Source organism: Pelodiscus sinensis, chromosome 26 (assembly GCF_049634645.1).
Source record: "Pelodiscus sinensis isolate JC-2024 chromosome 26, ASM4963464v1, whole genome shotgun sequence".
NCBI classification, from domain to species: domain Eukaryota; kingdom Metazoa; phylum Chordata; order Testudines; family Trionychidae; genus Pelodiscus; species Pelodiscus sinensis.
This window is the reverse complement of record NC_134736.1, coordinates 8957150-8972168: the sequence shown is the minus strand read 5'-3', so window position 1 is coordinate 8972168 and position 15019 is coordinate 8957150. Positions and strand designations below refer to the sequence as shown.

Below are 15019 nucleotides of genomic sequence, written 5' to 3'. Positions count from 1 at the left end.
AGCAAGACCAAGCATAAAGGGAAAGTGAACTGTGACAAAACAAGCTCTCCACAGACACTCACCCAAAGGGCCCAATTCTGACACCCTGGCTCATGCTGAGTAGTATCTTGCTCATGTGTATAGTTCCACAGATTTCAATCGAACCTCTTGCAGGTCTATTGAACGTAAGTATTGCGGGCAGACTCGGGCCAAGTCTACAATAATCACCAAGGAAAAGCAGAAGTTCCGATCAAGTTGATCTTCACCTCAGGAAACTCTCAAGTTAACTTCAGTGTGAGAGCCACACTTCAAGGAAGCAATCTCTGTTATTTTTCATTAAGTGAGCAGTTGGAGGCATCTCTAGAGTGTTTTCAGATTGCAGGAAATTGGAAGAGACCTTTACAGTGCAGCTGAGGCCTCAACCAAAGAGGGAACATTGGGTGAAACATTTCTTAAAAGGCAATTAATGAGCTCCCATAACTCAGAATCAACTCTAAATGAAAGGGTGATGCACCCTTTCACCTATGCACTAGTCAAGTCCTAGTAAGTGTGCTTATATCACATCAAACCGCAGTCCTGCCTGGGAGTACGGCACTTGATTCTCAAATACTGCTTAGACATGACAGAGACAGAAAATTCACTCGTGTTTTGTTAGACCCTGATGCAATTTTTATTGACAGTTTCAGAGACATACCAAAAAATCCAAGATCAAGTACAAGCTCTATAATTGTACAGCCTGAAAATATGCTGGTAACATACATCACAGGTACGTGAGGGGAGAGGCTTGTGAGATATTTTATCAGTAAACAACTATTTCACCATACACACAAAAACCAACTGCATGAATATTTCCATCAATAATCAAAATGTAAAGAGCGGCAAAGTTAAAAAAAAAAAGATGCTGCTTAAGAATGTTTTAGGGTATGTCTACACTTGCACCCTATTTTGAAATAGGGATGCAAATGCAGATATTCAAAATTGCAAATGAAGCTGGGATTTAAATATCCCACGCTTCATTTGCATAATCATGTTATGGGTCTATTTCAAATTAACAGATGCTGTGTAGACGCAGTTATTTCCAGAGAAAACCTCTCTCTCGAAATAACTGTTAAACCTCGTTGTACGAGGAATAAGGGTTAATAGTTTGTATATGAATAACTATAAAGCTTTTTGAATAGCATCATCTATGGTTATTAAATAATCTGACCCCTCCGTTCTCTGATACTCCATAATTCCCCCCAACTGTGAAAAATAAAAGCAAATAAAAACCTTTTAAAAATACTTTAAAAACCATCATTCTGTACTTCGGCAAACGTTTTAAAATTGATACAAATAAAAATAAATGCTGAAAACTAAAAATCAATGTTTTCTGTCAAAATCTAATTGAAATCTGACTAGGCTCATCATGGGTCAGACTATCACGTGGCACAAATCAGCCTCACACCATACTAATTTCCACAGTTTGAGGATTTGTGTATTACCCAAGCAAAGCATTTCCAAACTTGAGTGTCTAAAGTCAGCCACGTGAATACACTTTTAGGCATCTGTTTAGTAGTCTGGGCACCCCCCGCTCCTCCTGATGCTGTCTGTAGGATGCCCGAGGGACGGGGTATGGGAAGGATCGGGAACATATGCAGCTAGAAATTGCAATCATTTCTCACTGTTTTTGCTGCAGTTTTTGTCAGTTTCCATCACTAGAAATGAGACAGCAGGGAGTGGAGGAACGTCAGCTACCATCTTGAGCTGTCAAAACAACAGATTTTCTGCACACGAGACTGAACGCTACAGGTGTAAGTGAAAGTCATTTCCATGAAATAGATTTCTGAATTTCAGCTGTTCACCCGCCCGGCTTTCCCAAGACAAGCTGCAGACTAGTTTAACAAACTGTCCTTAAACGCAGCATGTTCTTTCATACTAGCCCAAGCTAGCATTTCTTTCTGACTGCGATCCTCTAGCCAAACCGCACCTACCACTTCGTTTTTGGAGACGAGAATCAAATGGATTTGTTGTTTAATCTCTCAACAGCACAAAGAAAGAAGAACAGACACCGCCGGCTCCCAGGCAGTAACCAGGACTGAGACAGGGAAACGGAGCAAAGGAGACTCTGACACGTAGCAGAAGTCAGCTTGCCCAAGAGCGAGAGGCAGCAGGCAGGCAAGGGGACTCTCGAGATGCTGCCTTCACAGAGTAGCTTGCAACTGCCAAAGTGGAAACCGTGCAATCCAAACACACCCAGAGCACAAGTGTGATCAAAGAGCCAATTAAAGATAATTAGCTAATTTTCAGGCAGGATGGGGCAATTAGAGAATTAATTCCGTGACACAAACGCATGGCTGAACATCCTGTAGCCTAAGGACTATTTACTCCTGTGCTCCAGCCATGCACAACCCCATCCGGAGACACAGCGCTCGCTCTTGCTTTGCTATGGGGCGGGCCAAGTGCACTGTTCACGCCAACATTACCCAGTTATTCAAGGCCTGCAGCACTGGCTCTGCTGCTAGAAATGGCGCTTCCACCTAACAGCAGGTGCCAGCAGTCTTGGAAAGCAATACAACCTATTTTCTTCAACAGATGGGGCCAGTCCCTGTGACAGAAGTAGGTGGCCAGTTAGTGCCCTGGGGAAAATGATGAAGCTGGAAGCGTAACGGGAAACTTGGAGAGGTTATGCAGGTGGGTGACCAGCAAAGTCATCTGAGTCTGGCTTCAAGTGCAGAAGGGTTCCAGCGCCTAGTGGGTGGAAAGGGGGGGCCGACCGTACCACTCCTCTCCACTCTCAGGCAAGGGAAGGAAGAGCTTAGCGGTTCGTGCCACCGGGGAGATACACACCTGGGAGGAGAACCATGAGATCTGTGAAACAGCCAGGTCCTGCGAGGGTGCAAACTGGAACACCAAAAAGGCCTAGCAAACACCACTAGGAGGAGTGCATGGCTTGACTTGTACGCACAGGGAGAAAGGCTCTGTAATGCAGACTCACCACACATCTCTTGTATTGACTCAGTCTGTAGCACTTGAAAGATTAAAAGGTAGGCACTTGAATGAAAGATTAAGAGGCCCTGCTGTTTGATGGCCCTCACCTTCTGCCTGGCACTGCTAGCTATTTACAAAAAGGCAATACGCAGGGAAGGGCTGAAGCCAGTAGCAAAGCACGTTAGCGCAGAAACCATTTGCCATGGGGCTGGGAGGGCGCAGAACAAATGTGAAAGTTCCTGACTAGAGAGGACTTCCAGCCTCATTAGAACCTCCTTTGGCTGCCAGAGCCACAGTGCGAGGGGGAACGGCACAGCTCTAGCAATGCTATCCGCTGCTCTCTCCCACACACCTCAGCCAAGAAATTAGCACTCGGGCAGGTAGGCAAACAGCCAATAGAGAGCACGCAGAGCCCGTGCCACAGGAGAGTTAGCCCTAGGGTACGAGAACGGATTTAGGGTGCGTCATCATTAGGAACAAAGGTGTTTTCCTACTGTCTGTTAGGTAACCCATGGCAAAAAGAGGGGAAAAACCCCTAGTGAAGCCAGGCAGTGTGTGGTTTCCCACATGTAGTAGCGGTCGGTTGTTGTCTGTTGGCGTGTGTGTGTGTGTGTGTGTGTGTGTGTGTGTGTGTGTGTGTGTGTGTGTGTGTGTGTGTGTGTGTGCGCGCGCGCTCTTGTCATGTGCTGCCTCCACTCTGTGCAGGTAGCTGGGTCAGCAGACTGCAATAGTACTTCCCCGTGCTGGTAAGAGATGGAGGCTCAGTAACCTTGTCCAGTGCTTCTGAACTTGGAGCTTCAATGTTCTCACTGTGAACAGCAGTTAAGCCTATAGTGGTGCTGGGGCAACTTTTTGGGTCGGGTGCTGACCTACACCCCCCCTTACCCTTGTCCATGCCCCTCACCACCCCAAGATGGGGTCACAGTTGGGGGGTGACCATGAGTTTGGTGGCCAAGTCCAGCAGCTGGGACCCCAAGGCAGGCGCCTGGGACCTCAGGCAAGAAGCCAGCAGTGGAGGCCAGGACCCCAGGTGGCAAGTACCCTAGACGAGAAGCCAGTTTTGAAGGCCGGGACCTCAGGTGACAGCAGAATCCCGACACAGGGCCAGCAGTAGAGACTTATTTTCTACTTTTTTATTGTTAGATGAAAATTAATTTTTACTTGTTTTTAGTTAAATAGTTCAGCTCTTAATACTATTAATTATAGGGACACTTTTTGCTGCCCAGTGGCTAAAATACTTAATGATTTGTTATTTTTATATATACTTTTGGAGTTTTTTATTTTGAATGATACCTGGCTGAAGAGTATTTTTTGCTCAGCCCCTGAGCCTTGTACACGTTCCTGATAAAATGCTAGCACATTAATTAAAGACACATACAGTAATAATACAGTTGTTTTTACACATTAGCCAATTTTATTTATATTTTAGCGATTAAGATTTAAAGCCATGGGCACATGAACTTATTTTGCTTAATAATATACATTTTTAAACTACCGTTAAACCTGGCCCAGCTAATGTTATTTATAATGTTCTTGTTGATCATTGTATACTTGTTTATATAACTGAAATTAGTTGACTGGTTTGTTTTATAATTCCCTTTGGTTTTTCCCTTCCGACGCTGATGGGTTTTTTTGTTTTTGTTTTTTTACTAAGAGTATAAGAACGGCCATACTGGTCAGACCAAAAAGTCCATCTAGCCCTGTCTGCCGACAGTGCCCAATACCAGATGCCCCAAGGGAGGGAACACAACAAGGAATCCTCACGTGATCCCTCCCGTCTCCCACCTCCAGAGAAACAGAGGCTGGGGACACCATTCCTACCCATCCTGGCTAATAGCCATTGATGGACCTAACCTCCACGAATCTATCTAGCTCTTTTTTGAACCCTGTTAAAGTTCTAGCCTTCACCATATCCTCTGGCACATCCTTCACCACATCCTTTTGTTTGTTTTAAACCTGCTGCCCATTAATTTCATTTGGTGACCCCTAGTTCTTATATTGTGGGACTACGTAAATAACTTTTCTTTTATTCACTTTTTCCATACCAGTTATTATTTTACAGACCTCTATCACATCTCCCCAGTCCCTCTTTTCTAAGCTGAAAAGACCCAGTCTTTTTAATCTCTCTTCATATGGGACCCGTTCCAAACCCCTAATCATTTTTGTTGCCCTTTTCTGAACCTTTTCCAATGCCATCACTGCGTCTTGATGTTGCAAATCCTTATGAAATAGTTTTACAGACATTTCTTTTTACTAACATGCATTGCTAACTTTTTATAATAGAGTTTGACTCTTAAATACATGCTTACAATCTTTCATGAGATGGGGTATTGCTTTTTATTGCTCCAGAAAAAGAGTTACTCATAGAATTTCTACCAGCGCTTTTTCGAGTCATATTTCCCTCTTATGCCAAGTTAATTTTTGTAATCTATTTGAAAGCACAAACTTTACCAACCAAAATGCAGGACAATGTAGCACTTTAAAGACTAACAAGATGGTTTATTAGATGATGAGCTTTCGTGGGCCAGACCCACTTCCTCAGATCAAATAGTGGAAGAAAGTAGTCACAACCATATATACCAAAGGATACAATTTAAAAAAATGAACAAATATGAAAAGGACAAATCACATTGCAGAACAGAAGGAGGATGCGGGGGGGTGGGAAGGGGGAGGAAGGAAGGTAAGTGTCTGTGAATTGCTGATATTAAAGGTAGGGAGAGTGGGATGTTTGTGAGTTAATGGTATTACAGGTGATAATTGGGGAAACTGTCTTGATAATGGGTGAGAAAGTTCAAAGACTTGTTAAGTCCTTGTCGGTAAGTGTCGAATTTTAACATGAATGACAGTTCAGAGGATTCCCTTTCAAGTGCAGATGTAAAAGGTCTTTGTAGCAGAATGCAGGTGGCTAAGTCATTTAGAGAGTGTCCTTTCTGGTTAAAGTGGCAAGAAACTGTTTTCTCTTTGTGATCTTGTCTAATATCTGTTTTGTGGGCATTAATCCTTTGGCGAAGTGTCTGAGATGTTTGTCCAATGTACATAGCAGACGGACACTTTCGGCACATGATAGCGTAGATTATATTTCTGGATGCGCAGGAATATGTGTTCTTGATCTTATAACTCACTTGGTTAGGTCCAATAATGGTATCAGCAGAATGAATATGTGGACAAAGCTGGCAACGGGGTTTGTTGCAAGGGAAGGTACCAGGGTTGGTATTAGTGTGGTATGTCCTGTGGTGGTTGGTAAGAATCATCTTGAGGTTAGGTGGTTGTCTATAGGAGACTATGGGTCTGTCTCCCAGAGCCTCTTTGAGTATGGTGTCCTGTTCCAATATAGGCTGTAGTTTCTTGATAATGTGTTGGACAGGTTTAAGTTGGGGGTTGTAGGTGATGACAAGTGGTGTTCTATTGTTGGTTTTCTTGGGTCTGTCTTGAAGTAGATGGTTTCTAGGTATTCGTCTGGCTCTTTCAATTTGCTTTTTTGTTTCTCTGGGTGGGTAGTTGAGATTTATAAATGCTTGGTAGAGATCCTGAAGCTTCTGATCTCTGTCAGTGGGGTTAGAGCAGATGCGGTTGTATCGAAGGGCTTGGCTATAGACGATGGATCGTGTGGTGTGTTCTGGATGGGAGCTGGATGCATGTAGGTAACTGTATGAGTCAGTGGGTTTTCTGTAGAGAGTGGTGTCTAATTTTCCATTGTTGATTTGTACGGTGGTGTCCAGGAAGTGGATCTCTCGTGTAGAATGGTCCAGGCTGAGGTTGATGGTGGGGTGTAGGTTGTTGAAATCTCTGTGGAATATCTCCAGTGTTTCTTGGCCATGTGTCCAGATCATAAAGATGTCATCGATGTACCGTAGGTAGAGGAGGGGTGAAAGGGGACGGGAGTTGAGGAAACGTTGTTCTAGGTCAGCCATAAAGATGTTAGCATACTGTGGGGCCATGCGTGTACCCATGGCTGTGCCGCTGATCTGGAGGTATAAGTTGTTCTCAAACCGGAAATAATTGTGGGTGAGAACAAAGTTACATAGGTCTGCTATCAGGTTGGCAGTAGTGTCCTCTGGGATAGTGTTTCTAATTGCTTGTAATCCGTCTTCATGTGGGATGTTGGTATATAGAGCTTCTACATCCATGGTGGCAAGGATGGTATTATTGGGGAGGTTATCGATGTTTTGTAATTTCCTTAGGAAGTCAGTAGTGTCTCGGAGATAGCTGGGGGTATTGGTTACGAAGGGTTTGAGAAGAGTGTCTACATAGCTGGATAGACCAGTAGTGAGCGTGCCAATACCAGAGATGATGGGACGTCCGGGGTGCCCAGGTTTATGGATCTTGGGAAGTAGATAGAACAATCCTGGTCGGGGGTCAGAAGGTGATTCTGTGAGGATTTGTTCCCGAGTAGCTGTGGGGAGGCTTTTAAGGAGACAGTGTAGTTTCTTTTGGTAGTCCAAGGTGGGATCAGAGGGGAGAGGTTTGTAAAATGTGGTGTTCGAGAGTTGTCTGGTTGCCTCCTGGTTATAGTCGGCCTTATTCATAATGACCACAGCACCCCCTTTGTCAGCTGGTTTGATTACAATGTCCAACCACAATTTACCAACCACAATTTAAGATAATAGAAAGGTAAATATAAAAATTAATTAAAAATGACTTTTAAATGTGAACCCTTTGAGAGCATGGGTGGGGGTTATAATGGGCCAAGGAAAGCTGACCTACCACCGGATACCTGTGCCATAGTGCCCCTCCCCTTCCCCAAAAAACCCCACTGCAGAACCCTGCAAATTTGCAGATATGACGGATATCTGCTTCATATCTGCATCTGTGGATACAGATATCTGCAGCTCACTTTTGCAGATACAAATGCAGATGCAAATACAAATTCTGCATCCTTGCAGAGCTCTACTCCGCTGCCTCCTCCACTCCATCGCCCACCCGCAAAGGTCCCCACTGCTCATCACAACACTCCTCCTGGGGACAATGGAGTGATGGGTGACACAGAGAGCCAGCAGGCTCAGGAGGTTCCACTGGACACCTGGGGGGTTGAGAGGAGCCTTCATGGCAGGAAGAGCTGGTGCTTGGGGAGACTGCTAGCTGGGCCCGTTGCTGGGGCTGGCCTGGCACTCGGGGAGGCTGCTGCCTCGGCCAGGCACTGGGGCTGGGCCAGCGCTCAGGAGCCAGGTGAGCAGATGTTTTGCGGGGCTAGGGGAGGGAAGGGGAAGGCTGGCGAGGGGGGCCGGTGGCAGTGACTCATCCCGCTGTAGATGGGGCAGGTGGGCTGAGGATCCTCCGGTCTGAGGGATTCCTCAGGGCTTTTCCTTTTATGGGGAGGGGGGCACTCTGGGGGCTCTGGCATACAAGAGTGTGGATTTGGGAGGAAGGGGCGGGGCTGGTGGGCTCACCTCTCCAAAGTGGGGGTTCACCTGCCACTCTTGTTTGGGAATATTAAATTTTGAGACATTTCATTGTATTTGGGGGAGAAAAGAGGAAACCTGGTGAGATCATTTGATTAACATTTTGCAACAAAACCAAACATAATATAGAGTGTTATATTTTTGACATTTTCACTAACATTTTATAACTATATTTAAAGGTGTGAACAAATTTATAAGCACCCAGGAAGTAACATTGTGCTCCTGTTACTTTTACATTAACATTGAGGTTTCCCCTTACACTTCCCTCTTTGAATAAAACCTTTTCATTTGATATTGCATTATTTGTTGAGGCAGAACTATATGGACATATTTATAACTACGGCCCTTTTAAGCTTTGCAAAAACAATGGATTGGTTAATATGATGATGGCTATCCCCTAATCATAATCATAAAATAGTGTGGTACCAGTTGTATTAACATAGTATAAAATTAACTTTTGTTGCAACCAAATACGTTTTAAAAAAACAGTAACATGACACAGTGACTGCATGCCAGAGAGATTGCAGGAGTGTCATTTTGGGGGCAACTCAAATTACCTTCATTTCAGATGGTTTTTTAAAAAAAAATTTCCTTGATTTTTTTGAATTTATTTGCCTACGATCAAGTCACAGCTCCTGGCTTCTAACGTGATTTGTTAATTGTTTTTCTTCGTCTGATTCACCAATTTACTAACGGTTCTGTTTGCTGCGTCTTCCTCCTGGGCATTTATTTTTCTCGTTTGAACTGGCACGAGTTTCACCGTTGGTTTAGGATTTGTCAGAACCTGGCTCTCATTATAGAGTGTTGGTTGCCGTAGCGTGGCCCCTGCCAATGGGTTGTTAGGTGGCAGCTGCTCTGGGTCTTTTCACAGGTCCATTGCAACACCCGTCAGTCATTTCATATTCCATGTTCATTTCTGTCCCTTCCTACAGGCATCTGGAAGACAGGGGAGCTGGAACACTTTGCATACTGGGGGTGCCGAAAGCTATTGAACCAAACTACTTCCAAGTTGGGAATTCTGCAGCATCTTTCCACCCTTCCACCCCTCCCCAGTTCCGGCACGTATGAAGGCAGGTACCCGAAGCCTGATGTTGACAACTAACATTCATAACAAGGGACAGCACTGTTTGCAGATTTTCTACAGCTGTTTCTAATTTTGTACTCAGTTCCTGTGCTTGCTGTAACAAATTATGTTTTTGGCCTGCTTGCTGCCTTGACAGGAGAGAGGGAGCTTTTTAGGGCTCTGTTGCTTTTTTAAAAAAATAATTCCTCCTTTTAACTTTTTGGTTTTGTTACTTGCCCTGCCAATGTTGTAGTGTGTTGTGTTAACCATTGAACATCTTTGGCCATAGGTTGCTATACTGTACATTCCTTACTTTTATTATTTTGAAGCCTACCGCTTTTGCCCCAGCTTTAGAGATTCAAGCTCATGTTCCTGCTAACTTTTTCGAATGTCCATAGATCTCCTTTGCTAGCTAGCCGGCACATCCAAACCTTACTAACCTCCGTGGGGATTTGAAGGGAGAGGATTAGGGGATTTTCTAGCTGGTCATTTTTTGTCCTGGCAGGTCACAATCCTTACAGCTTGTCACTTACAAGATTAGTGGTCAGGGCGCAGCATTGGCTGTGGGCTTGTGTGTGTGCTTTCCCTGTGCTGTCCCAGCTCTGTGCAGTGAGAGCCGGGCCAGTAGGCTGTGATAGTGCTACCCAGTGCTAAGTGATAGAGGCTGGAATATCGTTGCCTCAGTAACGCTGTTTAGGCTGCTCAGTGCTTCTGTCCTTGGAGCGTCACTGTTATCTCTCTGAGCAGAAGTTAAGGCTGCCTCGGTGTTACTCATACAGATCACTGGGGCTGTTTGGAGACAACAGCACTAGGCCAGGACTATTGCCCACGAGCACAGTTTTAGTGCCTAGCTCTCTGGTTACAAGTACACAAACACAGGAGCTCTGCATAGCAAGGAGGGGCTCCGTCAGCAGTGAGAATTTCTGCTGTCCGTAGGCCAAAGAAAAGATTTAGGCAAAGTGCCGGATGATTATAGGCAAAGACACACTGGAATACACCACTTACACACCCCCTTAGGCATTTCTTTGTGACTTTTCTGTTTTTGATATTTTGGACATGATGTTTTTATTTATGATGTTACTGAAGCATAAATGAAAACGTCTTTGTACTCGCTAAAATGTTTACATAAGGGACAAGAAGCAATGGGCTTCAATTGCAACAAGGGAGGTTTAAGTTGGACATTAGGAAAATCTTCCTGTCAGGATGGTTAAACACTGGAATAAATTGTCTAGGGAGGTTGTGGAAATAGCACTGGAGATATTTAAGAGCAGGTTAGACAGACACCTGTCAGGGACAGTCTAGAGGCCGGCTACTCAACACGTGGCCAATGGCCCGCATACGGCCTGCAGCCCACTTATTCGTGGCTCACAGTGCAGTTTGGGTTTACGTGGGGCTCAACACGCAGCCCGCAGGTGGGATCCTTTGAACATGGCCTCCCACTGGGAACACGCTCCACAACAGCGAGGTATCTCCCAGGGTGGGTGAGCACTGAAAGACGCACACGGATGGGCTGACTGGAACAGATGGGTAGAGGGTGTCAGCATTTCTAGCCCTCAGAGAGGTGCCAGGAGCTCCAGGACATTGTGGGAAGTGCTTTTATTCATGTCCGTCAGTGTGAAAAGCTATTTGCGTCTATATTTGCATGTATATGCAACCACACTGAAGTTGCGGCCCTCGGCATGTGCTGTGAGTATCACTGTGGCCCCCAGGGCTTCCAAAGTTAAGTAGTCCTGGGCTAGACGGTGCTTGGTCCTGCTGTGAGGGCAGGGGACTGGACTCGCTAACCTCTCGAGGTCCCTTCCAGTTCTAGTGTTCTAGGATTCTGTGTAAATATTTAGTGCCTAGTGCACTAGCAGCAACTTTGCCAAGTTTAATGCCATTGCTGAGAAGGAAGCTGCATCAGGGTAGGTTTGTAGGAAGCATTTTATATTTGCCAGTGATGGGCTGATTTCATGCGGAGGGTGAAGAAGGGAGGAAACCTTCCTAGAAAACAAAGCCCTTTTCCGGTCTTATACTCAGCCAGAGCAGGGGATGTGTGTGAATTCCCTGCCTCTCTTATAGGGCTCATATTGCAGTAGGAGGATGAATTGTGCTTTGCTACAGGTAAAGAGTGCATGGCAATAGCCGTCTCATTAGAGAAAGAGGAGCCCCCGCCTCCTAACAGCTTCTAAGCCCAGCTTTCACCTCTCTGGCTTCAAGCTCCGTATTTTGGATCATGCTTCCAGACGTATAAACTGGTGGCATCAAAGAGCCTAATCTGCAGAGATGCTGCGCACCCCCAACTCTGACCAAAGTCAGGGAGTGCTGAGTGTGCACAGCACCACTGGAAACAAGGTTCCACATCTTAAGTTGGGCAGGCAGAATATTAGAACTTTAAACTCTGCCTCAGTTTCCCTGTCTCTAAAATGAGGATAGTGCATGCACAACGGGACTGAGTAGTAATCCCAACTGGTAGAAGAGAAGAATCACTATTGTGCAACATTTTCACAAATTATTTTCATTTCTATGGTTATTGCATGCATTAAATACATGTGCGATGTTTACAACTTAAAGTCTATGCGCCAGTGACCACTTCCACAGCAAATGGTACGAAGAGATAAAAATTGCATTACTCTGCTGTTATGATTTACTGCCTCCCTACAAAGTCTCAATGGACTGGTTTCCAACTCAGGACTAAGATTATAATCCATAGGCCCAATTTTCAGAACATCGAGTAATAAAATCAGGTCTTTCTTCACTGTTGTTTTCACAGGCTCAGATTTTAAGACCAGAAAAAACCATTATGATCATTTAGTCAGTTGTCCTAGCATTTCACCCAGTGATTCCTGCATGAATCCCATATCTTCTGGTTGAATTTGAGTGAAATCTCCAAGCAATCCCCAGGTAAACTGTTCTCTCAGTTAATCTGCACCTTATTTCTATTCTGATTTTATCTAGCTCCAGCCATTGGATCTCACTCTGCATTTGTCTGATAGAGTAAAGCGTCCTCTGCTATCAGAAATCATCTCCCCATTTGAGCTGCTCACATGACATTTTTGGTTTTTTAAGAGTAGCGATTAATTACCTATTAAGTGAAATAGACTGAGCTCCTTTACCCTCCCAGCAGATTTCCCGGACCCCAAATCATTCTTGTAGCTCTTTTCTGGTCCGTTTCCAATTTGTCAAAATCCTTTTCACAGTGTGGACACAGCTCTCTGGTAGGCGCTCACGTGTGTGTTTTCACTATTCAAAGAGAAGTTGTTCAGGCTCAGGAAAATAACAAAGCCCGAAAGAATCTCCAGGAGCGAGCAAGCAAACAAGCAAGCACACCACATGCCAGACTCCCCTCTCCAACGCACTGCATCAACTCTGTCTCCCACCATCTGAGCTGAAAGCCGGCACCTAGGAATTAAGAGCTGCAATACGAAGACAACAAGCTCTGAACAGATCCAGCGCGGCAGGCACAGAGCACATTCAGGCTAGCAGATTGCACCCTAACTTTTCCTTAATGGGGGGGAGGGGTGAAAATTCGTGGCTGTGTTACAACAGGGGCAGATATACAAGGAGGGGGAACTGAGGATGAACGGAGACGGCTCAATTCAATCCACCAGAACATTCCACTGTGCTGTTTGATTACAGGGGGTCATAGGATGCCGTGCAGCCCGAAGAGCTTTTGATGATATTAAAGTGCTTGGCATTCCACTTCCCACCTCGGCCACACAGATTCATTGGGTCCCAATATTTAACTGGGAGGCAGGCACGCCCCAAAAAAACCTCCCTCTGCTTCTACCAGTGACTCACCATGTGGCCTCTGGCCAATCACTTAACCTCCCCTACAGCTGCAGAACAAGGATACCATTATTTCTTCAGAGGGGTGATGGGCAAATTCATATTCAAACAATGCTCTGAAAAAAATCTGAAGTGCTGAGAGCCAGGAAACCCCAGAAGGAACTGGCTCACAACAGCTCAAAGGAATCGACCATCTCCCCTCCTACAAAGGGAGGTTCGTTTTCTCTTTGCCTTTTTTCTGCAATGCATCACTCCCGCCACAGCAGCCCCTGAGAGAAGGGCTTCTGGGGTAGGATAGGGAGGGTTGGCTCAATCCTCGGAGATTCATAACTTTGTTGGAGCCCACTGGCGCGGGGGCTCACTTCACTGAGCTAAGCCAAAGCTTCTCTCATGTCTCCATGCTTCATGGTACCGCTGTGAACAGAGCCACTTCTGAAAAGCCCGTGCTGCCAACTGTGAAGTGTCCAGGGAGAGCTGGGCCCAAGCCCCTAACCAAACACTATCCATCCTAATCCCAGGCAGAGCGCCTCTGGGATCTGGACGGCAGCCTTCTGGCACTGTGGTGAGTGTCATAACACGAAGCCATCTGGCCCGCACCCTGGTCTGGCTCTCAAATCACCCTGAAGTTCGGCTTTCCAGGATCAGGAAAGACTTTATTTTCCCTCGATACACAATGGGCCAGATCTGTTCTCAGTCTTTCCCCACCTTCCTCGGAAGTGTCAAGGATTGGCCACAGCTAGAGACAGCACCGTGGCTGGGAAGGACCAGCACTCAAAGTGGTACGGAGACTCCTTGTCTCAGAAGCCTGGCCGATGAGCGAGGGTGAAAGTAACTTCCATTTCTTGCAGATACTGTTGTATTGCATCGTGTGACTTAGGCAAAGGGCTGTGGGGGAGAATGGGGGTCGCAGGAGCCAGGGCAGGGGTTTGGAGGCGTGGGAATCTCAGGGCAGGGAGCTGAGGAATAGAGCGGCTGCAGGAATCAGAGCAGGGGACTGACGGGTGTGGGGTGTCACAGGAGTCAGGGCAGAGGGTTGGGAGGGGGGTAGGCAGTGCAGAGGTTGGGGCTCAAGGCTGGGGCAGTCAGTCAGCAACCCTGCCCCGCGCTGCTCCTATTCCTGGACAAATGGGAACAGGGGCGGTGGGGTGGCACTTGCAGGCCAGGCCACGCACAAAGAGCCCCGGCTGCTCCCTTCGCCCAAGGGCTGAGGCCGCGAGGACAGCACATGCTTGCACTGCCTCCAGCCAGGACAGGGCCCGCAAGCCTGGCTCAAAGCCGCCCACTGCCTGCAGTGCCTCTGCCATCTTCCCCTGCCTGCACATGTAGTGTTAAGGGACGTGTTCTGGTCCCTTTCCTACCAGGGCATAACTCCTGCATGGAGAATGGACAGTGCAGAACAACTGGATGGGTCCAAGCCTGCTGCCAAAGCACATGGGTGGGGGGGAAGCCAACATCCCATTTACTTCTCCTGACAAACTCATCCCAGGCAATGTGGCTCAAGCGTGACTTGTTATTTACCACGTCTCCAGTCAGACACCAGACTCCCCAAGTCGCTGGCCGCCTTGGAAAGTCCGCAAGCCCCACTGTCAAAACCCACAGCTCCGTTAGAGCAACACCAAGCAGTTCAAACAACAAGTCATGGGCGCTTACCTCACACGAGCGGCAAACATTTCCCGAGTCTGCCATGCATTCACATGCTGGGCTCAGTTTCCCAGGTCCTAAACTAGCGCTGCAGACTGGCAAGGTGGCCGTTCCTGTTTGATTAATCAGTCTGTTACTACGCCTCACAGATTGGAACGTACTCACTTACTCACTTGCACAATATTGGGACCTTGTTATGTAG

At 46.3% G+C, this 15019-nt stretch overlaps 1 protein-coding gene across 29 annotated transcripts in view; it reads right to left on the bottom strand.

The window, feature by feature from the left end:
* The window catches only part of ST3GAL4 (ST3 beta-galactoside alpha-2,3-sialyltransferase 4), a 162588-nt gene that overhangs the window by 45132 nt on the left and 102437 nt on the right, over positions 1–15019 (bottom strand). For 10 of the 29 annotated variants that reach the window (XM_075909648.1, XM_075909651.1, XM_075909653.1 and 7 more), the window contains one exon: positions 14827–14930. The exons of 18 other annotated variants lie outside the window; for them this stretch is intronic. In XM_075909648.1, the coding sequence (XP_075765763.1) occupies positions 14827–14862 (36 nt within the window). In that variant the 5' untranslated portion in view covers positions 14863–14930. Of the gene's footprint in view, positions 1–14826; positions 14931–15019 lie in introns of those variants that run through there. One more of the 29 variants, XM_075909664.1, reaches the window with a different exon arrangement.